The sequence below is a fragment of the Dermacentor albipictus genome, chromosome 1 (genome assembly GCF_038994185.2).
Source record: "Dermacentor albipictus isolate Rhodes 1998 colony chromosome 1, USDA_Dalb.pri_finalv2, whole genome shotgun sequence".
NCBI lineage: Eukaryota > Metazoa > Arthropoda > Arachnida > Ixodida > Ixodidae > Dermacentor > Dermacentor albipictus.
The window spans coordinates 211,888,795-211,915,770 of NC_091821.1; the positions used below are offsets into that span (position 1 = coordinate 211,888,795).

At 43.6% G+C, this 26,976-nt stretch overlaps 1 protein-coding gene across 1 annotated transcript in view; it reads right to left on the bottom strand.

Moving 5' to 3' along the window:
- Positions 1-6,833: 6,833 nt before the first annotated feature.
- Positions 6,834-26,976, bottom strand: part of LOC135915990 (protein SSXT-like) — a 54,828-nt gene continuing 34,685 nt past the window's right edge. Inside the window, exons 8-9 of the mRNA XM_065449179.1 lie at positions 20,689-20,799; positions 6,834-9,362 (exon numbers count right to left, since the gene is read on the bottom strand). Coding sequence (XP_065305251.1) covers positions 8,791-9,362; positions 20,689-20,799 — 683 coding nt within the window. The 3' untranslated portion in view covers positions 6,834-8,790. The remainder of the gene's footprint in view (positions 9,363-20,688; positions 20,800-26,976) is intronic.

The following is a 26,976-nucleotide window of genomic DNA, read 5'->3' on the forward strand; positions in this document are numbered from 1 at the left end:
AAATGCAGGGTTTATTAATAAACAAAATGCACCTTGTACAGTTTACAATTGAGCACAATATTAATAACAGAAAAGAAAAACAAAAATGTGCCCCCCCAATATCTTGGCTAACAAATATACATGGCCAAAAAGGTCCCTGGCAAAATACAGGTAACTAACGAGCCCTATTTGACCTTCCAAAAAGAAGTACTTTAAATTTACAAAAAGAAAAAAAAAGTCTCATTTATTGCTTTGCATCCTGTTTATGAAAGAAAATATGGAGCATTTCCACTACACAGACCTAATACTAGTGAACAGCGGCACAATACACTATCCTACAACAAAGGACAGCGATAAAAACATCAACGCAAGGCTCACAATTACAACGTACTAGCTAAGCACAACACCAGCCACAGAATTATGGTCAGTATATAATATTTACATCATGTAGTTGCACAACTACAATACCTAATAAACTAAACCGCAGCAATAGACATTCCTAAATGAGACAAACTGAGGGATGTGTGCGACCGGGTTTCATACGTTATGCATGTAATAAACACTTCATTTCATTCCTGGCAAGATACAGAATGGAAGAAGGGTGCAGGATGAGGGGGGATACTCTCACAGCATTTGCTCCGCCCACCTAGATGAAGTTGCACTGCACTTGAATCACACTTGCAAGCACAACCCAGCAATAGGTATTAAGTAAGAAGTCCCTGATGTAGTATTACTCCAAAAAAGACGTAGACTTCTACGCCTAAAACATCCTAACAATGGGAACATTGAAGTGAGCAAAGGACAGCTACTTTGAACAGCTGATACAGCTGGCCCGTTTTCCACAAAACTTGCAAGTATAGAAACAATAATAAAAGCTCCTTTTAACTTTTTTTTTTACTTCCTCACTGTAAACTTGAAACAACAGATCAATTCTGAATATTCTCTGCAAAAACTAGTGGTGCCGCTGCCTGGCAGAACGAAGCCTAGTTTGGCTACCTCCTCATGTCATCTGCTTGTGCCTGGTGCATACATACGAGTTTTGGTGTGCATATCATCTAGAACTCTTTTTTGCAGCAAATATTGCGCAACCGTAAATTTTTCTGCATTTTTTTGATGATGAGCAGAAGCACTGGGCTTTGCACTGCGATAACTTACGGCATGTGATGAGTGCGCTGCACGATCTCACTCCACTGACCACAACCAATTCAATTCCATTGCTGCTGTGTGTTTTAAGCACACCATAGAAGGTGCTTGATTAATGAAATGGTTACTGCAGGAAACGAGACTCTCTTTGTGACATGTTCAATATTCTCCAACCTTTGTCATTCCACAAAACATGAATCGGGTGGCATGAAGATCACTCACGACAAATAAAAGCTTAAGCACTCATACCTTGTTACCTAACATGTCCAATTTTATGCATATAATTGCACAACTACTGGTTACTTTTTACATGGTGTGCGTGAGGCATTCCTTGGCCGAATTTGAGAAAAACGGTTTTGTTGTCATTATGAAAAAAATTTATCTTGTAAATAACTTGTGGCAACTCTGTATTATGTCTCTGTGCCATAAAAAAAACCTTAAGGGGAGAGCTGAGCCTTAAAGAAAAAGTTCTGAAATATCTTTAGTCTTCGAGGTAAAATGCTAAAAACTTTGTATATATGTAATGGTATGTGCTTCATTCAAATATGAGGTCCATTTCTGATTATCTCCTGTGGTTCTAACTTTACACAAGCTGCTGTTAATTATTTTCTGCAAAGATGCAAAATATCAGTTCCTCAGCTTTCGCTAAACAGGGTATCAATGGCTTTTGTATGATTTAAGGATTGCAAGACTTCCAAGTTAAGCTCCAGAAGAACCGATTCTTGAGTTTCAACTTCAAAGTCTTGCAACTCTTGTTCTAGGGTAGGCACAGCAATAAGGTTGGTCTTTCAGCATTCCTTGAATCATACAGAAGCCACTAATACCCTGTTTAGTGAAATCTTGAGGAAGTGATATTTTGCAAATCTGCAGACAATGAATTAATGGAAGCTTGCATAAAATTAGAAGCAAATTGTAAAAACGAAAATGGACCTAATATTCACAAGACCTCATTTCCATATATGTAAAGGTTTTCAGCACTATACCTGAAATAGACAAAAAAAAAAGGAAGGGGGGGGGTGGGGTGGGGGGCTCACTGAGCTCACTGGAGCTCAGTGACCTAACATGTTTATTTCTCTAATGGACAGCGAGACCTATCCCTCCCACTTCTCTATGCCATATTGGGAAATAAAATAACTAAAACTGAACTTTCCTGTATGGCTATCTCTTAAGAGCTTGTTAGAACATTTTCAGTTTAATTTTACATACATAAAGGGCAAAATAGTTAAACGGCTATTTACCTCCCTTTTTTATGCTGTTATTTCGCTCGCCTTTCTTCAAGCGACCTTAAATGGAGACTTGACAAAATTTTTTTCCCTTACACTAGAGCAAAAATACAAGAGGAGCACCAAGCCCATTTTACTGCAATTCGTTCGTAGAAAATACTTAAACATGTTTTAAAAACGAAGCTTTTTTGCGAACCTTGCCTGGTTTCATGACCGTGAATGCTGTGGCCTGGCTGTTCTCTAACCAAATAGGCCAACCAATCACAGTGGGAAACAATCGCTGCTGGTTTCCTTGCACCACCACCAGATGGCACTCGCATCTGCGGCGCTGACTGTGAGGGGGGGAAATCAGAAAGCCCGCCTTTGCGCATCCATGGCAGTGGCGACGGCATTGCATTAGCCTCTCTACAATGCCCGAATAAAGCTTTCCGTGTCGCTTTATGAACACATTTAATAAACAAGAACTTGTGTTTCAACTCTTTATGCCCCCATTCACACAAAGCTACGCTATACATAGAGCCCAACTAGTTGGACCTGCTGAGGTTAGGTGCATCAATTTTCCGTGCCCATTACAAATGTAGATTATCCATTTATTAGACTCGTGCACACATCACAGCTCTATATAGAAATACATGGCCTTTGATGCTTTCCAAAAAAGCATCTGTTTTCCGAGAACTGTTGCATATTGGGCAGCTCAAACAGGATGCTCGCACAAAGGTTGCGCAATAAACAATGAAAACATGCAAAACATACACACTGCTATTATAGTGAACCAGTGAACACAAGCTGCTTCTGATCATTTTACATGCAGCCATGAAGAGGTAGCGGGAAACGAGGCCATGCAATGCCCTCCTTGACGAAAATTACCTAGGTGGCTAGTGGGACTCGCAAACCCCATTTATTCTGCCCATACAAAATGCTTGCCACTTTTTGGATTTGAATTTTCATGAACAACATCCTCGTAATGCTTAGATGACAAATTGATGTTTCCTTCATGTGTCCATGAAAGGGTTAACTGAACTTGGCAATTTTAGTTCGCATTTCACAGAAAAATGAAAAAAAAAAAGTGGATGCATGTGTGTAAGCAGTGAAGTAGAGCCCAAGTTAACTATTTAATGGGACACAAAAGAGAAAAAATTTGAGTTGCATTACTAAGTTTCCCTTCTACAATACCAAAACGAAAGACAGGTGGCAATACCGCCTTGAAGTTCCCACACCAGCTCGCCATGAGTTCATGGATTTTGATGGCATCTGCTTGGGTTTAGCAAATTCTTTTATCAGTAAAGATTGACTAGATCGTATTCTAAAGAAGCTAAAGACTGAAGTTGGCAAGTTTCAAGAGCCTTTACTATGCCACAATGGCTCATACAACACCTTTAAATCTGTGACATCTGTGACACACTGGCACTTTAATTTCCGTGCTGAATTCAGAAAACGAAACTTACACATGAATTTTCTCTTCTAATAATCAACTTATTACCACAAAAATAACATAAAAATAGAGTTCTGGAAGAATACTTCGTCAGTCTACACTGATATATTTCTCTTTGGTGTCCCTTTAACATTGTTGTGCAGTAATACAAAGTCATGTATACTAATGCAAAATTAACAGAAAATGTGGCATTAGTTTGGTTAAGCATCATGATTAGGCAGAACCACGCTGAGCATACACAAGAAGCACCAAGGAAGTGCCAAAATAGAGACAGTGTGATTGAGTGCGAGTGCCCTGTTGCCCGACAGGTCACCCTACTTTCACGTATAATAAGATTTTGTGCAGAAACGCGACATTGGCGGACAGTATGTTAGCACTTCATTGCAGTCAACACATTTAAACACAACAGCAAAGTAGGTTAGTGTACATTAAAATGCATGCCATCAACCGCCCATCCACACTAGTGTGGCAACGGTACTACCACTTTTAGGCAGACCTCGTGGCGAGCAGTTTCCATTTAGCAAATGCAAGAAAAAAACTTGCTAAATGCTTTATGCTTTCCCGAGGTTGGGGGATTGAAACAGGCACGCAGTTCCCCACAGCAGTCAAAATGCACTACCTTACTGCTGCAGCATGTTTCAATGGATTCTTTCGAGAAATTAAAACAACAAGCAATGGAGAATGAATAACAGCACTGAATGACTGCATGAATGGAAATGTCACAAAGGCTTTATGACTTATATAACTATGCGAGTATTGTATCATACTAACAAACTTCCTACCATGGCAGAGATCTGACAAGCACCATCATAACATAGGAACCGGATAAAGGCCCAAGGATATGCAAGAAAGTCCTATTACTAAAGATCTAGCATCTCAAAAGCTCACCATCATGGCATATGAATAGGGGTGTGCAAATATTCAAAACTTTTGAATAACAAGTAGAATAATTTCTAAATAGGAATTTTTTGCAAATTATTTTAAAATGTTTTAATAATTAAACTGTGCGTAATCAAACAAAATTGGAGCAAAAGTATGATAATTTTAATTCCAATATAGATAGTAGTAAAGGATAGAGACAACAACGAGCGAAGGCCAGCCTGGGGGGGGTCAAAGAGGAGGAAGATGGAGTTTAATAAAATGGAGGAATAGGTCATACAATCTCCATGCAGCTTCTTACAATAGTATAGGCATAAAACTTGAGAACTTACATAGTGAAGCAGGTTACACCACTCAGGGTGGCAGACTTGACCGACCTTACAGCGATTATTAACACTCTTCGAAGAGTCCCGTGTATGTGAAAGAACTGTTCAATTGCTCCTAATGCTACACTTGTGCTTTTTAAAATAAGCAATAGTTCATTAAGTGCAGTTTAATTACAAACTTGCTAAGATGAAAAAATCCTAGGATGTGAACACCATTCTACATCGAATATGCAAATGGCTGCTCATAACTTGCTACAGTGCAGTCCACTTATAACGATACTAGATATAATGATGTATTGATTATAACGATGAGTTGACTTCAGAGTGTCAATTTATGCATTAGGGCTACGATTAAAAAAAAACAAAAAAAACCAATGACATGTTATTTACCGCATATCAGATATAACTATCGAAATCCTGCCTTTTGGGTGGCGTTTTTCATGCAGACTAATTGCAAAATTTGCTTTGCTAAGTTTCCCTTAATCAAGACGGGGCGAAAAGTTTGCCTACATGAATTTGTATCTGCCGCCATTACCGTGCAGGGCATCCCGCCAGCGCGCCCTTGGAGTTTCTAAATTCTAAATACCCTAGAGGGAAATGTGGCGCTAGCGTCTACCTACATCGTTGCCTCAACCTACATGGAAATGATGGGAAGTACAGGCTTCGGATTGACTTCAATCTTTAGAGTAGTGGCGTTTGCTTGCGGCGCGCAGTAAACAAAGCTATACTCAAATATTATCGCGTAAAATCTAATTTTATTTCTGCAGTATGTTATATAATGTACAACAGGCTACATAAACTTTGTATGACTGAGATGGAAGCATGGTTTACTATGGTTTGTCACCAGGACACACCAGGGTATGCATACTTGTGCGATTCTGTTCCCGATTTAACGCCAAAGAATAATTATTTAATTTTGCAACAGCAATAACAACCGTGCATGAACTTATATAAAAACACTCATCAAGTATTTCTGAAAATAAAATATTGTATTGTGAGAAAGTGTTGCGCCCTTGAGCGGAATGCTACAAGTGTCGTGTGCTACGACGCCTGCTCGCTGCAAACGCGAGACTTTTCTCGCAGACGACAGGCACTTGCGAACTCTCTCGCTCTTTCGAAAGGCTGCGTCGGTTGTCACGATTGCTGAACTTCCTCAAGTACTTTTAAGCACATCTGCTGCAGTGCTAGCTAGGACGCTAGTGGCCTCCTACGAGTATTTCGTCATCATATCTTATATTGACGTACCGCTTCCGAAGCGTTATGGCGTGGCTTTGCAATTAGCCATTTTGCGACACTAGACTACAGGCACGAAGCAGCAACCTTTCCTACCACAAGTAAGTTTGTGTTCTTAAAGTCCTAAAGCATTTCAATGAGCACATAAACGAGCAATGCATAATGAAGCTCTCAATAAAATTTGATTGTCAAGCCACTAGAAGTACAACTGTCTTGTATCAGTAGTGCCTTCTTTTTCCTATTATATATTCATAAAGCACATAACACTACAGTGCCAACCTAACACACTTAACAAACCAAGGTCCAAAAGCTCAAAACATGTTCTTTCAACGTTTACGATGCCGTCGCTTTCTCATCGGGGCTTCTACGCCACACCGCGACACAAACATCGTCCCAGTCGCTGGCCCAGTGTGCTATCGCCACTTCGAGCAACATAACAAAGGCAGAGAGCTTTGCGTTGCACTGCAGGTTATAGCAATAGCGCTTGGAGTGAAACCAAACTGCCAAAAAAAAAAAAAATACTTGTAGACTATTTCGCCAGTCAATAGAATGCCAATCCGAAGCTTGTACTTCCCATCATTCCCATGATGGTTGAACGATCGCAGCGCCAGATTTCCCTCTAGGTACACTAATATGAAACTCTATGAGCGCGCCGATTCAGAGCATCGCAAGTTGGTGCGGCATGCCACAAGCTGGTGCCAGCTGCTCCACGTCTGTGTTGCGGTGAGCGTCCAGAGAGAGGGAGAAAAAAAAGCGAGAAGCAAATCACGCCTGTGCTTCCTTTCTACACTTCCTCTCTTCCTCAAGGAGCACGGAAATGCACCGCAGTAGCAGCAGCCGGTGTGCCGACAAAGTGCAAAGCTGTGTCGCTCGGGACAAAGCTGCAAATTTTTCAAGACTCACGCAGTCCATGATATAGACAATTACTAAAACCGCGAGCGCCACGATCATGAAGGCTAGAACCAGTGACAGTGTTGAATGGAAACGGTGGGCTTTGTGCGCTAGGGCAAAACCCCCATGCGTGAAAACAACATGGTGGCAGCCGGACATTGCTGGACTGTGGGAGCGCGTTGCTACTGGCGATAAAATAGGTGGCGCTTCGATAGGTGCTGATAAAATAGGTGGCGCTGTCTCCTTGTCTGCGAAGCCTCTGTGTCTGCCTCCTTGTCTGCCGAAAGCCTCCTTGTCTGCAAAGAATCTCCGCCAGAGGCGACAAGGTTGGAGGTGGCCTGTCTTTGAAACCGACCCCAATGTTCACGCAAAGTGCACTGTTGTCGATAGAGTCGCTCACTGATTTCATGCATGCTAAATTATAGATGCCACTGTTCATGCAGTCTCTGGACACGATGCACACAGGGGTTGTGAACCTGAAACTTCCGCGAAAACAAGCGCAGGTATCTGCCTACATCAGCGCGCCTAACGCTTGACAGGCTTCTTTCTACATCAATTCTTTATTGAAAGTGGCAAATTTGGTTTCAAAGCTACGAAGGTATGTTCGGCAGCCATTTTTTTTTCTTACAGCAGTCCAGATATAGCGATGATTGGTTATAACGATCAGATTTGTTGTTCTTCTTGATATCGTTATAAGTGGACTGCACTGTATTCGCACACCCCTACATATCAACACAGGTGGCCCAAACTTTGCTTACCACTATGCAACACAATATAGTACGAGCAATATTGAGCTCACCACTGCTTCAATATTCCTAGATAAAAGCAATAAAAACCTTCCTACACACTCCCATACGCAAGAATATTACATGCACAAGTGTACATAATGTAGTCGATCACACTATTCATACAAGAAAAAGAAAGTCGCAAATATGTTGTAAATGAATTGCATGCACTAAGAGGTGACCATGTACTTCAGGCCACAAGAATGTTCACAATCGTCTCAAAACGTCCACTTTTTAGAAATGTTAACGCCCACCAAAAAACAGCAGGAGTCTCGATAAAATGTCCACTTTTCAGAACTGTGAGGTAAATACAGTCCTTGTATATGAAAAATTATAAAAATGAAAGTCCACTTACGTTGGAGCACTAAGCTCAAAAGCACACCTTTCAACATACGTAATAAGTGATGCGTGACTGCAAGTTGTGTGGAAAAGCTACAACTGTCATACATGCACCAACATTTAGCACAATTTTCTTTTTTTTTTTACATTATACGATATCTAAGCTGCCATCTTCACACGCTGAAGAATGGACATGAACTCTCTTTAGCTGAATTCTAGTCCTATGTGTGTCACTTATATGCATCGCACAGTCATGACAGAGATTGTGCATGGACGGCCACAATGCAACAGCCAGGTAAAACAAACTACTATACACAGCGAACTCAGATGAGCTATGTAAGGAAACTTGATGTTCAATGGGAGATAGAAAAAAAAAGAAAAAAAAAGACCTAAATGTCTGCTGGGAGTTACATGCACAGACAAATGTCTGTGGTAGCCCATCTCATGGTAATTCTTGGAATGAGCACTGGGGCTCTTACACTGCTCATTGGAGCTCAGAATTCCAATGAGTAGAGAGGGTTTTCCCATTTTTTGATGTCACTATGGCTCCTTCTGCAAGCTCACTGAGCCTGAGAGTAGGCACCAGGAGGATAACCCTGTTGCTCATAGGCACCATAAGCAGCAGCCTGTTGACCAGCTGGCTGAGGAGCCCGGTAGTGACCATAGCCAGGGTACCCTGCAGCGTAGCGCAGCGGTGCTGCTGTGCCACCCTGTGGGTAGGCACCGATGTAAGCACCTCCCTGTGGGTAGCCTCCACTTGGCCCATAGCCGTAAGCCACGCCATAGCCTTGCGGGTAGCCTTGGCTATATTGTGCATAGCCAGCAGAAGCGGATGTTGTGGCTGGGTAGGCAGCTGCAGGGGGAGCAGCCCCTGCTGCTCCTGCAGGTGGGGCACCTGGAAAGCCAGGTGACCCAGCTGCCTGGTAAGGAGTCGCAGGATAGCCACTCTGAGCAGCCATCTTGTGGCCTGGATACGGGCTGCTCGGGTGCGGGGTGCTGGCAGGGGAAGGCTGAGAAGGTGGCCGTTGCTGCGGTGGTGTCTGGGAAGGGCCAACCTGTGGCGAGTAGCCTCCGTACGGGCTGGTGGCAGGCCCTCCACTAGGTTGATGCTGCTGTGATCCCATGGCAGCACCTAAAAAGTTGTTGGCAACTTTTGAAGTTTTGCTTTTAAGTTGTCATACATAATATGGAACCTAAGTATGTAAAAGAACCTACCTGCTTAACAAACCTGCACACAGCAGGACCACAATACAAAGTGCCAAGAAAGTAATGTACACGTTCTTCACTTCACTCTCTTGTAGCCCAAATGAAGGTTGGATATTTTGAAGAGACAAGTGCAACGTGTGCAGTAGCTACACTGTATCATACAGACCAAATGTTCTTGCATACGAATATTTCAAGGTAAGGAGCTAGGAAGCTCAAGAAAAAGCCTCAGCTTCCTCTCCACCAGCAGGTCATGTCAATCAGTGCCAAAAGGCATGAGAGGGGCAACCATGCTTGAAGCTTAATCATGTTGACAGTGTACAGTATTTATGGAAAATACTGGCTGCATTTAGGGCCAAAACTAACTCAATCTGTCCGTCCGTTCCGCCCACATCCACATGCACGTCCACCTGCATGCGGACCAGTGCAGACACCCGCAAGGCTGATCATCTCACAAAATTTGCTGCACGCTGAATGCATGAGCGGCTTGCACGTGCACTCCGACTGGACGACGTGATTAGTTGACAGCTGGCAACCGTTCGGTCGAGCAAGGTGTTCAAGGTTGGCAAATATCTAACAGCAGACGACATGGCAGATTTTGGTAGGTGCAAGTTGCAAGTTCAAGTTTCCGTGTCACGGTGAAAACGCAACTCTAGGCTGTCATGTTCTATCGTGCAGTCGCATGTGTTGCATTGGCGCAGTCATCCTTGTTCGAAACAATGCACAGTCACCTTACCTAGGCCAGCTTTCAACATGTATTGCAATCGCATCATGGGAAGTATTCTCAGATTATCACTTTCAGGGCACACTGCATTAGCTGGTTGAGCAAAACCTCTTGAATCATCCAATGTGCCGCTTTCTACGTTACACGAAAGTGATAGTATAGCTGAAAGTGATTCGTCTTAGAATCCCCATATATCGCTATCTATACTTGGTTGTGTTCGGCACGATAACACAGTTTCTGTAGTTGTGCTAGCAACAGCTTGCAAAAACATGCAACACACGCAAAACTGTCGTGGAATACAGCTGCACAGGTCGACAACTCACCCCTCTTTACCACTGAGCATGTGTGTGAGGCTTCGAGTACGGCTTGCTGATTTGCTTGCATTTGCTTGTTCCTGTAGCTTTTTTACTCTACCAATTTTAAGAGTGTGCTTAACACACTTAGATGCACGAAATGCCTTTTCCTTTCTTACATATTTAAAACCACTAAAACGAAGCGCAACATAAAACACGCCTTTTAGAAATTGAATGATTGCTGCTTGCAAATTTTCCTAACAAAATAAAACCTGAACTGAAGCAGAAAAATTAAATATGTGCTTAGCCACGAATGAAATTCTTACCGCAAGTAAAAATGTCGTGCATAAGCGATTAACTTGATGCATCAAGGAAGTGAAGGTTAAGCAGTGAGAGTACTATTGATTATGACTGGCATAAAAGCACTATGCATGTATAACGGTCACATTATGCAGATATATAATCATCAGATGTTTTCAAGGAGTATATTTATATGAAAGAAAATAATTTATATTGCTGATAAGACAACTTATTTTGAGTGAAATCAAATAATTAAATTCTTTCTTGCCGGCCTGGGTGGCCAATCTGTTGCCCCCTTACTAATTAGACATACCTAATTCAGCATTTAAACAATGTAAGACACATTACCAAGTTGCACAAAAATAAAGCAGTACCATTACAGGCATGCACCCTCTCTCAGCCATGACAGCAAAAAAGAATGATCAACTTGAGACCGTTTGATGCTGTCAGCATCATACATGCATGTTTATTTTTATTCTTTTTACCTATATAAAAAATAAGCTCACACAGTATGCACATGATCAGTGAACTATTGTCTACTCAGGTTATTTGAGTGAGTTGGGCATGGGATGCATGTTGTTCATGCAGTACAACCTAGCTAGCTAATTATGCACAGCCAAATTTTAAGAGAGTGAAAAGAATGCATAGCATAACATAAACAGTGGGGCCATACCTGCATTTTATCTGAAAGCAAACCAAGGTTATCAAGTGACTAAGCTCCGCAGCGAGTTCGGTAATCTCAAGTAGTGTCAAAAGGTTGATGTAGTTCAAGACTGCCTATGGTAGAGAGCAGAATTCTAACCCTCGATCTATATTACTTGATGAGGTGGCTATTACTACTACGAGAAATCAAAATATTTAATTGAATAATTAATATGATTATGCTAATGTTTTAATTATTTTGCACCACATATTTCAATATGCAAATTATAGTACCCACTGAGTTCACATGACGAACTCTGTGGCTATAATTATAAGAGACAGGGAGAACGAGGTACAGGGTGTTGCCTCCGCGCCCTTGTATTTAGGGTTCATCTTGCACAGAATTGGATATGACACACTGTCTCCAAAAACCTTTCCATCAGGATGTCCCGATTTTAGACTCGCCATTGTACAAAACACTCGCAAACAAGGACAATCAAAACAAGCGTGAACAAGGCCAAGCCAAGAACCAAAATGAGCTTCAGCTGACGCTACCAGACGATAGTAGGAAACGAATGCTGCGGACAAGCGAGTATGAATAGAGCGGTCGGGCAGGTCCTCATGAAACTAGTTTGCGTCACAAAGTCACACAAGGAATGAATTTCGCTGGTCTTTATCGTTTGCGGCTGGCTTGCCGCTGCGGAAAGCCGCGAGAAATCGGTCCAGGACTGATCCCTCCCGCTGCACGAAAAAGCTGCCGTGAGGCAGCTTTTGCGACGAGCATCTTGCCGCCTGCGGCAAGCCGTGCACATTTTTCTGCTAGTGTGTGTGCGCCTTTAGGCCACTGCTGCTTTGTCAGGAGCTGGCAACGAAAGTTGTGGTTTGGAGTCGACATGATGGCAAATCTGTTTACAGCCACCCAGTGACACTACTGGCCTGTGCCATTTCAGATCAGCCCATGGAGCAAACAAAAATTTATTTTGGAGCAGTAAAGTATTCGTTCGGAGCACATTAATGAAACAAATAAAACTATATGGAGCTTTTACAGTAGGCAAGCCACATGAAAGCAGTATGTGGTCGCTGGTTCATAAGCTCAATGCAAACACTAAAATGACACCCCCTTCATTGCAGTTCTCACTATAGACCACAACAAAGCAGTGGTGCCCTAAGATGTGCTTAAAAATGCTTCCGTGGCTTAGGAAAGGAAGGAAGCATTTGAACCAGCTACGTGCAGCTGCACGGAGGTGTTTTGAGAACTGTCACTGTGATCTCTCAGATGTGTGCTTTAGAACGGAGCAATCTGGGAAACAGAATAAAAAAAGACTTGTATTGCATAATACAGTGAAGCCTAAAGCACTCCCCTCCTTTACCTACCATTTCTTATCTTTACGTTGTTGACGCAACACTATTATCTCCAGATTAGCACAGTCTACAATCATTAAAATGGTTCCACGTAAAACAGACTTTTGGATATAACAGAGCATATTTGAACCTTAGTTTGCTTTGAACGGACCGCGCTACAATGGACTATCAGCTACAGCGGACAAAATTAGCAGCGATGTTTTTCAAAATCTGGTGTATAAAATGTGCTTTTGCTGCGTCGTCACAGGCTCAGTATGGCGCGCGCCTTCTACTCTGGCAACTGCTGCTTACGGCACAGCTGCGTGGCCGCCGTATATCTGATGTGGAGAAAGTACGCGCCCGTGCAGCCCTCATCGCCAAAGTGATCTTCAATGTGCACAAAGTGTGCCCAGTGCTGGTAGCTTTGTATGTGCTTTGCTTTCAACGTTTATATTGCACTGGAGCGAGAGACAGGACGAAGGTCAGTTCACTCGCTACTGCTGCCGTGCTTCCTCACTCGTAACGTTTTGACAGCGACTTTCTGCGGTCAAGTGAGATGTGAATTGCTATCGCAATTGATGCTTTGCCTTTCAGGTGAAATTAAGATTTTTTTTTTGTTTTTTACTTTGGGCGTTTGTCGCTCACTTTTTCCAATAACATCGTTGCACATCTCGACCAAAATTTCGGAAGTCGGGTGTTTCGGATATTATGGACCTCGGATAAAATGGACCTCTTCTGTCAGATTATCAGGGTCTGTTGTAACGAGAGTCGACTGTATACAAGTTCTCTAATCTTGAAGTATCAATAATTTTGACAAAACTAATGCTATCTACGCAAATGGTTGCTTGCATAGGTGGTTTATGTGCTTTTGGCACAGGCGTCTTTGTGAAGTAGAGCCGGCAAATACGTTTTTTTATTTCATGATTTCTTGGCATAAATGTTTATATTAAAAACTTGAGAGATCAATTCGAAGACAACTTCATTTTGTTTGGTTTTCCAAGAACACTTCCGTTCGAGATAGTCATAATCAAATTTGACACTCCGTAGGATATTTCACATTCATAGGCGGGTGTCCCTGAATGCGTCTTTGCACGATAGCGTCGGCCCACTGCGGGTGACATTACAGTGAACTCTTACTTGAGTGAACTTCCATGACACACGGAAATATTTCATTTAACTGAAAGTTCACTAAACTGAATATTCACTAGAATATGGAACAGCATAGGGCTCAGCAGACATCAAATTAAAAGTGTGAAATGCAATTTATAGAGTTATGTAGATCAACACATACGGAGTGCATAACATTTACGTTGCTGCCTATCAATTTTAATTTTCAATGGTGCCCTTAAAGCGCAAGAAGGAAGAAAGCTCTCCAGAGAGAATGTTTTTCATGTACTTCCTCTAGCACAGCTTCTTGCCAAGACACGAAGTGTCGCAGCTTTCCAAGAAGCCTACAGCCTCGGCTAGAATTAGAGGATAGGAATCTGCCTCTGCCATTGTATCTTCCTTGTCGCACTCTTCTTTGGGACAAACACTGGAAACAATATCCAGACCTGATGGTTCAGCACAGGTAATCAGCTCACTGTCACACTGCACGTAGCCGACGCTGGAGGGGTGATTTTAGGGCGGCGGGTATTAACTACACCAGCGTTGCAGAGTGCAGAACTTCATTGAACTGATTTAAAAAATGAGTCCAGGTCCACAGATCAAGTTTGCTCAACTGAAATATTCGGCATTCAGAAATTCTTCAACTGAAACATTTTTGCATTGAATGCATAGGAATGCATTGAATGCATTGAATGCAGGGGATTTTCTAAACGTTCGTACAACTGAGTTTACTGCATCAGCCGTGGGGGTGCAGTGGATGCAAAATTATGGCTGGCATCGCATCATACCATCGGTGTAAGATATTGTTGACATTGCATGAAATTGTACATCGCGTCACCAACTCTCAAATTCAAGAAAATGGAATTTTTTCTCATTCAAATTTGTTTTTTCCAATTATCCGATAATTAGGAAAGCCTTGCGGCCCCTTCCGTGCAAGAAAAATTATCAGCGACTGTACTTATTTACATAGGTCGAATTTCAATGTACTGAAGCAAATTACTGATTGCACCAACTCCTGTTATACAGTGGAACCCCGTTCATACGTTTTTCACCGGACTGGGGGAAAAAAAACGTAACAGCCAGGAAAACAACAGTGAGGAAAGCTCCGAAAATGAATGAAAAAACGCAGCTTCAACTATAGACAATTTATTTCTACAGAGTGCTCTTAGGGCTTAAAAAAGTCTAGAATGGTGGCTTGCCGTTTCTTTCGCTCGCTAGAAATCACCACACGTTTCTCAATAGCCTGAAAGGCCGCATTGCTGTCAGCGTCGCTGTGAGGTGCGACGTACCTACGGAGGAGGTCCAGAGCCGCGACGGCTTCTCCAAAGCTAGGATTTGGCAACTTCCTGGCATCATGCGGCTCGTGCTCCTCGTCGTCACGGCGCCACGGCAATGGCAACGGACGAAGGAATATTCGTGGGAAATTTTGCCCTCTTTGGCGTAATAATGCTAACGTGCTAACAATTGTTTAGTATTGCTGCGGAGCGCGCGCGTACGAGCAGCCCGGTTGCGCGCGGCGCGGTTTCGCGGGAAATGTAAACAAGTGAGGAGAGCTGGCCCGTTGGCAGAGCAACGCCATGAGCAACGCCAACTTCCGGCTTCACTTTAGCTTCACAAAGAGTGACGTCCTGAGTTTCCTTCCTCCGTGAGTCGACCCGTCCAACAAACATGCGGCGACCGTAATCACAGTGATGATAGTGAGTGCATTTTTTGTGAATGGCCACTTAGTGGCGGCCTCTCGAACTGGCGTGCGGCTTCTTGCAGCCAGTTCCATAGCCAAGCCCGGCCAAAACTCGTCAAAAGCCAAAATGGCAGTTGGAGTGCGTTGCCTACTTTAGCCCAGGCGGGTTCGGGGTGCTAAGTTGCGACATATCATGCGGGAACGTTTTCACAGCTACTACGTAACAGCGGGGTTCCTTATACATTGGATCCTATGGAAGCTATGCTGGGACCGGATGAAAACGACGTAGCAGCCGGGAAAACGCAGCAGTAAGGAACGTAACAGCGGGGTTCTACTGTAATGAGGTTTAACTGTACATACAGACGATATGTAGTATGTTCTATATGTACGAGGGCGAATCAGAAAGCCTTTGCACCTATTTTCTATCAGCCAAAATAAGGTACATAGGGGTAATTACGAATATACATACTATTCTACATACCTTACACTATTTTTCCACATGGTCCCCACACCGGTTGAGACATTTGTCCCATCTCAGCACTAAATCCAAGGTGCCCCTGCAGTAGAATTTGTCCGGCTGACTGTGGAACCACCGTCGGAGTGCTGTCTTGGCTTCATAAGTTGCACATGAATTGCTGTCCATCACCTCACACTTTTCAAAGCGAGACATCTTTCTGCACACGTGGACTGCATTTTCTTGTGGATTTTGATAGGCGTCCATCCCTTGCTCCATAGAAAATGAATCGCACTTCGTTGCTTGTATGTCGCGGACATGTGAAGCACAGCTGCCATCTTCAATAACTGACAGCAGTGCTGCGAAGCTGCCGGCAGACAAGCCCAATCCGGTCCAAGAAAGGTCCACTGCTGGGAATCTATATGTTGACTTCGCATTTAAGCCATAATTTGGCTAAAAAAATAGGGGCAAAGACTTTATGATTTGCCCTTGCACACATGTACAGTTTAGGCTAAATGACCAATGGTTCGGCAGCGCTAGGAAACAGCAGTGCATCATCTTTTCGCCTGCCACTGGTGGCGACGAGCAGAGGGCAATGGATAGAGAAGTACGATGTATACGTGTGAGGTCTAAAGTACGTTTCAGCAGAAAAAGATGTAATCAAGCATACAGTCGGTCCTTGCCATGGGCACCATGCCAAGGGAGGCCCGCTCGGCATGACTTGCCTCCCTCATGTACTCTGAAAATCGCAGGTTTTAATAAACAGTTAAACCTCAATATAACAAACTTCAATACAATGAAATTCTCAATATAACGAAGCATTTAACTTTTCATAACATCTTGTCCATGTACTTATAACCTCACTATAACGAAGTGTGTTCGTGTACGATTTCATATATCGAAATTTCACTGCCGCAGCGAAGGAATGCTGAGACAATAAATGGAGACTTCCGCGGACGCAGATGGTCAAATGGTTGAATTACACGCGATTGCTTGCAAACGCACCTTTAAAATTGTGCGCCGCGCAGCAAGAGCGACCGCCGAAGTGGAGTTACATCATGTTCCAAATAAAATCCAAGTGCGATAAGATCCTACCGCACCCCGCACACTGTGTGCTTTAGGTGCGTGTGAAAGTGTGTGAGGGTAAGAAAAAAAAAATATGGTGGCATCATGAGTACCGCCTTCCCGTGCGAACAAAGGGAAAGAAGGGGAGAGGAGTGAGCTCGTGGTAATGCAATCAACAGTGTGTCTACCAAGGTTTCCTGAGTTTTCCAGCTTTTCCCTGAGCACCTTTGCAAAATTCCCTGAATGAGCCAGAACTTTGTTTTATGTCAAGGCCGGCTGATACCATGTTGCCCGATGCTGTCACTTTCTAGTAAACATGTTGAACCAAAAAACTAACTTAATCCAGTTTGAATAGTAAGGAGTAATATATTTTATTTAAAAAGAAAACAGAAGGAAGGTGCTATAAAATGCACAGCGAAAAAAATGGTAAAAACCCATTCCAAATTGAGTCGAACATTTTCAAATACGAATGAAAAGGAGATGCATACACAAGTAAATATTTTTGAATATGAGCTATTTCTATCAACTGATGGCAAGCTCATTGGTATGAGGCCCGAACATTGTCACAAGCAAGATTCTCTCCCAACAGCTGGTGGGCCAACCTCAACTGCCCCGAGATACTCTCAGCCCACACACTTCAGTGTTGCGTTTCACTGCTTTAAAGAGTTTATTTTGGTTTGCATGAGGGACATCTGCATCTTGGCATCAGCCAACACTTTGTTTTGTTGAGCTCAAGCTCCTTGAAAGAAGCGGGGACACGCTTCCTTTCCCATTCATTCCTCAATGCATAGGTCCTTTCCGTTTTCATCCTCCTTCTGCTACATGTTCACCCCATGGATCATTTGAAGCATCTTCTTGGTCAGTTGTACGATGTCAGATTTTTCGAACTTCCCTATGGGCCGCAAAAACATGCGAAAATTAGGGTAGTTCGAAAAAATGAATGCGTCTTTTACTGCCCTTAAGGGCTCAAAACGCCACAGGCACATCCGAAAAGGCCTGCCAGTACACTTAGGCATATCAGTGCTCGTACTGTGACGCGAGATGCCGGGTAGACGCGTGTATCATTAAGGAATACATACTGTGTCCCGTGACAATTGCCCCTTCCCACACTTGTTATGCTTCACCGCAATACTTTCACGTAAGCTTCAGCGCGTAACAGCTGCATTTAGGTGACGCTGACTTTCGGGACCCAGCATGCAACGCGCCGTGTTTTCCGAGCTTCGAAGCCAATCATGAGGACCACAAAGGCGGAGTTCGGTGCCATTGCTGACAGCTGTGAATTCTTTCAATGAAAAACACGGCGCTGAACGGCAAGAAGCTTAAACGTGAACGTCGAAGCACCGGCCTAGCATTTGCCACAACAGTGGCTACAGCTGCCAGTGGATCTGCGTGCGAGAATGTCGGTTTAATGCGGCAAGGTAATCAAAATGGTGGCAGAGGTGGCTTTAATGCTGTTTCAAACCTGCGGTCATGGCAAAAACTCCCGAATGTTGGACGGCGAAGCATCCTTGCGTCTGAAATTTCAGATGTTCTTATACATTGACTCTATGGAGTACGCGGTGGTTCCGCGAAGTTGTCAGAATTATTGGGTGTCTGGAAAGCCGCGTCGTTTATTGTACACTGGAAACTTCTCCAGCTGACGACATGGCGTCAAAATACGATTCGTTACGATCCCTCTGTTACTCGAGCCAGCACTACCGCGACTTTCCTGCGCTTTCAATAAAATTACAGCTATTTTTCCCTGGTAGAAGCACAAATTCCCCGAGTTTCCCTTAGTATTTCCAGGCAATTCAAAATCCCCGAGAATGCCAGTTTTCCCGGTTGGTAGACACCCTGCGCACAGCATCTCAGTCATCACCACTACATTCAAAATAAAGGTGCGGACGGCGTTCATGGACTCTTTAACCATTGATACACTCGAACCCGGCTATATCGAACTCGCAAAAAGACGCCTATTAGTTCGATACAGAGCATAATTTGATATAAGCTTGCTAAATAATTGGATGTCATAAAAGAACATACCATTTATAAAATCACTTTATTGATGGAATTACCTTAGTTTTGCGTGAAATAGTCCTGCATTTTCTTCTGCTTGGGCAATTTCGCTGCCTGTGACGCACGCACTTCTCCATATTGTCTAAGGAGTCGGAGCAGCTGAGGCCGCAACCTTACGCATTCGCGCAAAAGCACCGGACTTGTGCGAGCGCACCAATCATTTCGGAGGACGTGGGCAAAGGACCGTTGTTGCTTTCCTCATTGTGCCCAATTTCACATGTGCTCGGTACGATGTCGGCAATGTAGTCTGTTTTCTGGCTCTCCCGTGGTCGCAACACCATCATTTGCACCCATGAACTTGTCCACCATTGTTTTGCCAACAGCTTCCGGAAATTCTGACAGCTCGCTCCAAACTTCGGCAACACCGGCAACGGCTGAAGCAATTTCGGATGAACCACTCATACATGGCCGTGTGTACGCGTCGGGCGCCGGGTCGAGAGTTTGGCTGCTTTAGCCCTAACCTCCCCTTATTCTTCAAGATCATGCTGAATGCTCCTTGGAATCTTGCACGCTGCGGGGACATCTGACTTGTCACCGCGTTCAACCCGATTTATGATTTTGAGCTTCCCGACGAAAGGCGAATTCTGCCGCTTCATCACGGCAACAGTGCGGGAGAAGGCCAACAAGACACACACACAATGAACCAGAAAAGCAGTGAGACAACTCGCACTTTCGACATCTTGCACGACGAGGGCACAAGAGCCTCTGATTGGCTGTCTGAGCAAGCGCTGCGGGTGGGCCAGAATAATTTTTTGCAGGGGGGTGTCGACAGCTTGCTCAACGCAGCACAGTCACGGTAGGGAGAGCGGTTGGATGGAGCCGCACCGCCGGGTTTCCCCGCCACCACGAGGGAAAGCCAACTTCTGGGGGCATTTTTCCGCAGCTTGACGTTCGATACATCGAGAGTCACTGCTATTTTTGTTCGATGTAAGCGAAATTTTTGCTATGTATACTCATTGTAATTATACCTTGTCCAGAAATTGTTCGATATAGTCGGGTTCGACTGTAATGCAGGCACATGAGTGAACTCATTTGTCCCTGCCTTTGCCTACTGGCACCCTGTCGGTGACTACATCTTCCACGTTAGTGTATGGTGTCTGAACATTTACTTCCATATTCAAGTAGTTGGTAAAAACCCATTCGGCCTAGTCAGTCAGTCTTAGCACACTAACAGGAACGTGCACGTGGCTGAGATTTTTCATGCAGTCTGGAATCTTGTACACACAACACACAGCAGTGGCAAAAACCATGAAGAAAATGTGATGACATGCTACACAGCTGGTATATATATGGGAGCAACCAGAAATGGAAAAGCAAAAGCGCCACTGCTGAATTTGCATTGTAAATTACACATCTGCAAATTTTGACCAAACAGATTGAATTATCGAGGTTTTACTATATGTGAGACACATTAAATATAATTTTTATTGGTGCTTTAGCTTTGTTGCACTATATTGATGTGCACGATTGTGCACACAGCGCATGAAGGGGTTATTTCGGCAGCAAGTACAACCATTAGCATTTTTTTATCTTTGCTGGAATAATGCCACACATGCATTGGTCATACAGCCTGCATAAACAAGAATTGCTTACCCTGCTGTCCATGCGCTGCATGCTGAGCATAGTTCTGAGTAGAGAGGGTTGACGGTGGAGCAGGGCTTTGGTTAGGCGTTGGACTGGATCGGTTTGGCGGATTCAGTGAACCTGAAGCATTGAAGAGTGACAGGGAAAAAATTTGACAAATTTCCCTACATGAAAGCTACATTCCAGCAGAGTACGCTAGTGCACTAACTTCTGATGAGAAAATCGACAACATTAGATTAAAAACCAAAACCAAGGATGAGAAGCGTAGTTTACCGCGAAGACAGACCCCAACACCAAGATGTTGAGGCAACATTCCCAGACAAAATGACCAATTCAAATTTTTCATTGCATGCTCTCAGTGGTCAACATACTAAATTATGTCAGCCACGCCTAGCAGATGGACTATAAATGCTCATACCTTCCTTGAAAATAATCGAAGGCACAATTGTGTATTCCTCTAGTACAACAAGAGGGACTAGATCGTCGACGCTGTGGGTATAAATTATACCCTTGTGGGTATAATTTACGGCAGGTGCCACGACTAAGGGTGAGCTGAGGTGTCTGGTGCTTTGATGCGCGTTGTTTTCGTGTACCTAGTGTTTTAGGTCATGCAATCTTGTTTCCAAGATGCAGTGAAGCAAGGGGTAGCTAGAAGCATTCGCTCTCTGTTGCCGGCACTCTTAGTGATGCCAGTATTGTGACAGAGTGTTTGCAGTTTGCATTGAGTGAGAGCTATTCATGTTAACCTGTAAGCATGTGACACAATGCTTGTTAATTTATTTAGGTAGCGAATGCTTACTGCGATGCTGCTTATGTACAGCAGGTAAAACTATGAACTTTGTGTAGTCTATCAATTGCTATAAATGCTTTGCCTTTTTTGGAGCGAAACAGATTTTCTTTAAATTTTTTTCAGGGACAGCAATATTTTTACACTTGTTTTTAATTAGTGGGACCATTTGATGACGAATGTGGGCATTAAACATAGTTGCTCTTGGTGTGATCTGCCTTGCATGCACTGCCATTCGTAGTCGCGTAATTACGGCCCGACCTTTCTGTGAGAATTTGTTTACGAGTGCTTACTGACCAGATGTTCTGTCAGTAAGCGCTTGACAGTGAGAATAAAGGAAGTGGGAACAATAAGCACTTGTCAACAAGAGCAAGCAATGTTCTGGGAACCTGTCACATTATTTTTACTGCTTAGAAAAACAAGAACAAGGTAAAAGCAGGAGCCAACGTTTACACAAGTCCACTTGTCGAAACGTTCGCTCCTGCTTTTATTTTGTTCTCGTTTTGCTCATCGTCTTGAATTTCCATCTCCTGCCTTTCTTGTGTTTTTTGTATTTTTACTGATGAAACTTTAAAACCATGACTGAACAAAATTCACGATTTAATGATGTTTTTCACTGCAAGTGCAACTTCGTCATACCGAAGTTTGACTACCATATAGACTCCTGTAAGGGCCAGACTTTTTTTTTCATAATTTTGACGAGATGCAGCCCTCACACGGGACTGACTCTTCGGTCAAAATGGTGCCAGTGCAGCCGGGGACTACTCCACATTTCTGATCCATGAATGTACCATTCCATCAAAGGACAATGCACAGCTCTCAACATCTAGCGAGGGCACGCAGAAGTGTGCAGCACATAAAAATTCGCTGATGCACCCGCGACGCATCAGGGTACTGGATGCGATTACTTCTCTGATAGCCATTTCTTTTTCCGAAGTTTTGGCTGCCAAGTTAGAGGTGCAGCCCTAAAATGGGTGCGGCCCCTACACGAGTCTATACAGTATTTTACTACGAGGTGCAGCAATGCAAGCTAAGCAGCACCATGTTGTCCAATTTGTGAATACGCTCTCAGTTTCAGGGAGGAATGCACACTAATCCAAGCGTTTTTGCTCATGGTACATGATCAGGTGCAGATGCAAAATTAAAATTGTCCAGATGAAGTGTCTTGATTCGATGAGTCAACTGGATGGATCAACCATAGAGCTGTGATGTAATGGAACTTAAATGGGCCCTACAACTTTCCTTAAGGCCACCATTTTTGTTCTAGACCTTTTCATAAAATATCAAAGAAGCCAGAGAAATGATGACAAAGCGCATAAACCCATGCTATCGAGTGCAGAAAATTCAGAATACAAGCAAAATGAGAGTTACCCTAAATTAGAAATTTCACGGCTCTGGATGCTATGCTTCACCCTCCTATGACGTAAAACTGTGGCGCCCAATACAGGGATAAAAGTGACCAAGGAAGTTTTGGAGCAAGTCTGGGAGCAGCAAATTCGGCACTTTGAAGCAGTTTTGAAGCATGAATTGTCCGTTTTGGAGCAGTAAATACGCATTTTGGAGCAGCTTGGTAAACGTCAATATGAGTGAAATGCAGGCATATGAAGAAAAGGTATTCCTTATTTGACTTCGCAGAACACTATTATGTTACGGCAGGTCAGTTCTGCAGAAGCCGGCAATACAAGTAAAATTCATGACAGGGAAAAATTGTCATCCACCTGACTGTAGCATGAAGCTCCAAAGGAATCCCATACAGGTTTCTCAGAAACCAGCATTAAATTACATATTGGATGTGCCAACTATATGTGGTCAAGAAAAAAATAACAAAAGGCTTTCCGTGAACGGTGCCCACTCTGTGTTGATAGGCTTGTGTTACTGCTAGTCGAGCTTTTTTTTTTGCATTGTGAACACGCAAGTAATATTAAATTTTAATGAACTAACATTTATTACCTTGCTTTGATTTAATACGGGGTCAATGCAAAGGTTCTGGAATACATTAAGAAATGACCGATAACAGTGTACATACTGACCTAAAATAAACAAGAAAGAAGCCTGCAACATTTTTAAAAATCCACGTGACGAGTCCCCGCACCAGTAATATAAGTGATCTCGCCCATAAATGTTGTCACCGGTGCAATGTGAATTATTACAAATATGCAAACCTGGGCTACAGTTTTGTAACAGTTCGGAAAGAAAACCGCTAGAAGATTGCGCTACTTTGCTTTTGAAAGGGACCGAAGATGTGGCCAAAAACTGCTGATACAACAAGAAAGAAGCGCAGCCGCTAAATACCAGTGCCCCTATTTGATGAGGTTTGTGTAAAAATTGAAACAATCTTTGATGCGCAGAAGCGTCGTCACGGCCACATTGGGGTTTTTCTCGTTTTTATTCTTTAATATGTTTCACAGGCTTTCTTTCCCGTTAAGAAAAGTCTTCACGAATCCCAGATCGTTTTAAATGCTGTTATCACGTCATTTCTCAACATCATCCACAACTTTTTCATGGACATCTCAGAATACACAAATTAATAAATTTAGCTATTTAAACCTATTCATGCACAATAAATGAGAAATATTCACAGTAGCCACTACAAACAACACCCATCAAGGTACAATGAACACTGTTCATGTAGTGCCCTCAGGCAATTTTTAATTCTTAAAATATAATTATGGAGTTTTATGTGCCAAAACTACAATCTGATTACGAGGCACAGCTGTAAATTTGGGCCACCTGGGATTCTTTAACTTGCACCGAAATCTAAGTACAACACTACAATGTTCTCAGCAGTATGCCAAATCACGCGGTGGCGCGCGCCTCTGACCAGCATTGCTCTTAACTCGCCATAGAGGAAAAGCTTAGGAGAGACCCCTCAACGTCGCGCGTGAAGTAAAAGAACAGTGGAAATTTTATCCTCTCAAATGGAAAGATCGCTGTTTCTGTGTCGTGCCATAATGCCCCAGTCACACTAGTGGCAAACCGCACGCTGCAGTGGTCCTGGGCCGATTTTTTGTTTGCCGCGGCGGCAAGCGAGCCGCAAGTGAAGGAAACCAATAAGAGTGGCCCCTAAGGTGACGTATGTGCAGGAAACTGGTGTCATGCAGAAGCACCCGACAGCTTTATTCGTACTCGCGTCTGGTTCAGCTGGGCCACTTGTTTTGCACTATTGTCTGCTTATGTCAGCTCTTGCTCGCACTTGTTTTGGTTGACTTGGTTTGGTCTCGTTCGTGCCTGCTTTTTCACAATGATAGTCTAAACTGAGACATCTCGATGAAAAGGTTGTTGGAGACAGTGCGCCATATCCAATCCTGAATGACAACACAGACCCTGAATATAAAGATGCGAAGGCGACACCCAGTACCTCATTTTCTTTGTTTTTAGAATGCGCTGACGCCACAACAGAAGGGAGCACACCAACGTGACTATGATCAGTGGAAACGACTTTGTCATTTTGATAAGACATTACTCACATTAAGAATGCAGGACAAAGAACATAAACACAGCGCTCATCTATCAGCAGACGAAGAAAAAAAAATTGGCAGTGGCTTAGCTCAGCTGTGCCAGGATATATATAGTGTAAAGGTACAGTTATGCTTGGTTAATCTCTTGCCTTTCTTGCTAACCTTAGCTTATCTGGCTATGGCCTTGTTTGGCCTTGTAATTCAAATGCCATAGTCTTTCACATACGTCATAAATGTGTCCAAACAGATTGTTCACAAAGTCTGAGAGGAAGAGTGTAGACGCACTAGCACTTTCACCGAGTTTCATAGCATGTTCAGTGCACCGACGAGTCTTGGGATCGTCTGTGACACTCTCTTGATCCTGCTGCTGTTGTTGGGAGGCCATAGCACGTTGCTGAGCTTCTTGGCGACGTCTTTTCGCAAGAGTGGCGACTGCCGCGAAGCGATATTTTCACCGTGACGGCAAGTGATAAATTTCCCACGTGCCGAAGTCTGGACGCTTTCCGGAGCTGTAGGCAAAGCTTGCGGCATACGTCACTGAAATGCGTGATCGGTCTGTGCCAGTGAAGTGCGACATGGTCATGAAACAAGCCATCTTTGCCTTTGAAGGACCTGCTCCGCCGTGAGTACGAGTGGCTGGTGGCATAAGACCGCGAAATTATGAAAACTGGACCTGTGAAAAGAGCCTCCCTGAAGGCTGCGTGTGGTTGGGTGCATTCGGCGTGGGCTGCTGTTCCACAAAATGTCGTGGTGCGGTCATTCGCCAAACGTGAAATTTCGCTGGACGACGACGCGCTGTGGGACCGTAGCAACGATGCTGATGGCAGCACTAGTGAAGATGAGTAATCCAGTGACAATGTCAGCTCCTAATAAATTTTCGTTATCGAATGCAACCTCAGGTATGCTCTCTTTTTTTTTCCCTGTCACCCAATATGGGCGGGTCAACTTACATTCGAGTCGACTTACATTCGTGTAAATATGGTAACACTCAAGCACAACGATAGCAGCAAACAGAGTCGGCGATTGGAGAAAATCTGATCTGCGGGCGAAGCGCATTGGCTTTTATTAATGAGTCGCCGAAGGTTCAAGTGTAATTGCTGGTGTCCGCGTGGCTTCCAGAAAGTATTAAATTCCTGTCATGCATACAATCGGATTACAAAAATCACACACCATGACACTCGAAACAAGCGTGCACGATGCCAAAACAAGCAAAACCAAACAAGTGCGAGTGAAAGCTGATGCGAGCAAGATGATAGTACGAAACGAGCGGTCAGGCGGGTCCGCACGATACCAGTTTCCTGTGCGCATGACTGATGGGGCTACTCTCACTGTTTGCCACTGTTGTGGCTCGTGTCTTTTTAATCTCCCGCTCTGCGTTAGCTCTCATTTTTAGTGGGCTTTTTTGCTTCGTTACACAGCCGCCGCTTGCAGCAGGAACGGGCACCTAAGAGCTGTGCTCTAAAGGTGCGTCTTATGCCGCAACAATTCTCGCCAAGTTGGCATGTCAAAACTTCCAAAACGCCTTGCCCAAATACACCGCTGACTCGCGCTAAATTCGAGGAGCACAAACGTAAGCGGGCCGAAGCTGCAAAAATGACAACCATTTCGGTACTGCTCAGGCCCCACCGACACGGTGCGCATTGGCATCTTGTGCTGCAATGATATGGGCAATGCTTCACATTACATGAATGCCAACTAAAGCTGAGCCTGTCAAAATTTACAGACTTTCAATTGAACATTTTCTCAATTAGTAGGTTTTTTCTCGGATTCCTTTCCAAAACTTATAGCGGTTCTACTATACTGTATGTATTTACTTTGCACACACAGACTGAAAAGCTGAAGAACACCATCATACATGGGTTTGATGCAAAGTTTGACGTGAAGTGCACACTGCTGACAAGCGGCCAGAACTGAATATGGCCTCCAAAAATTGGGTGGCGTGCACAGCTCAGAGACCATGAGCCAAGATGCACAGGTTTCTCAGTCTTATAGGCAGCCCCTGTGCATCTGCAGCTTCTGCCATGCTTCCGCAAAGCATCTTATACCATACAA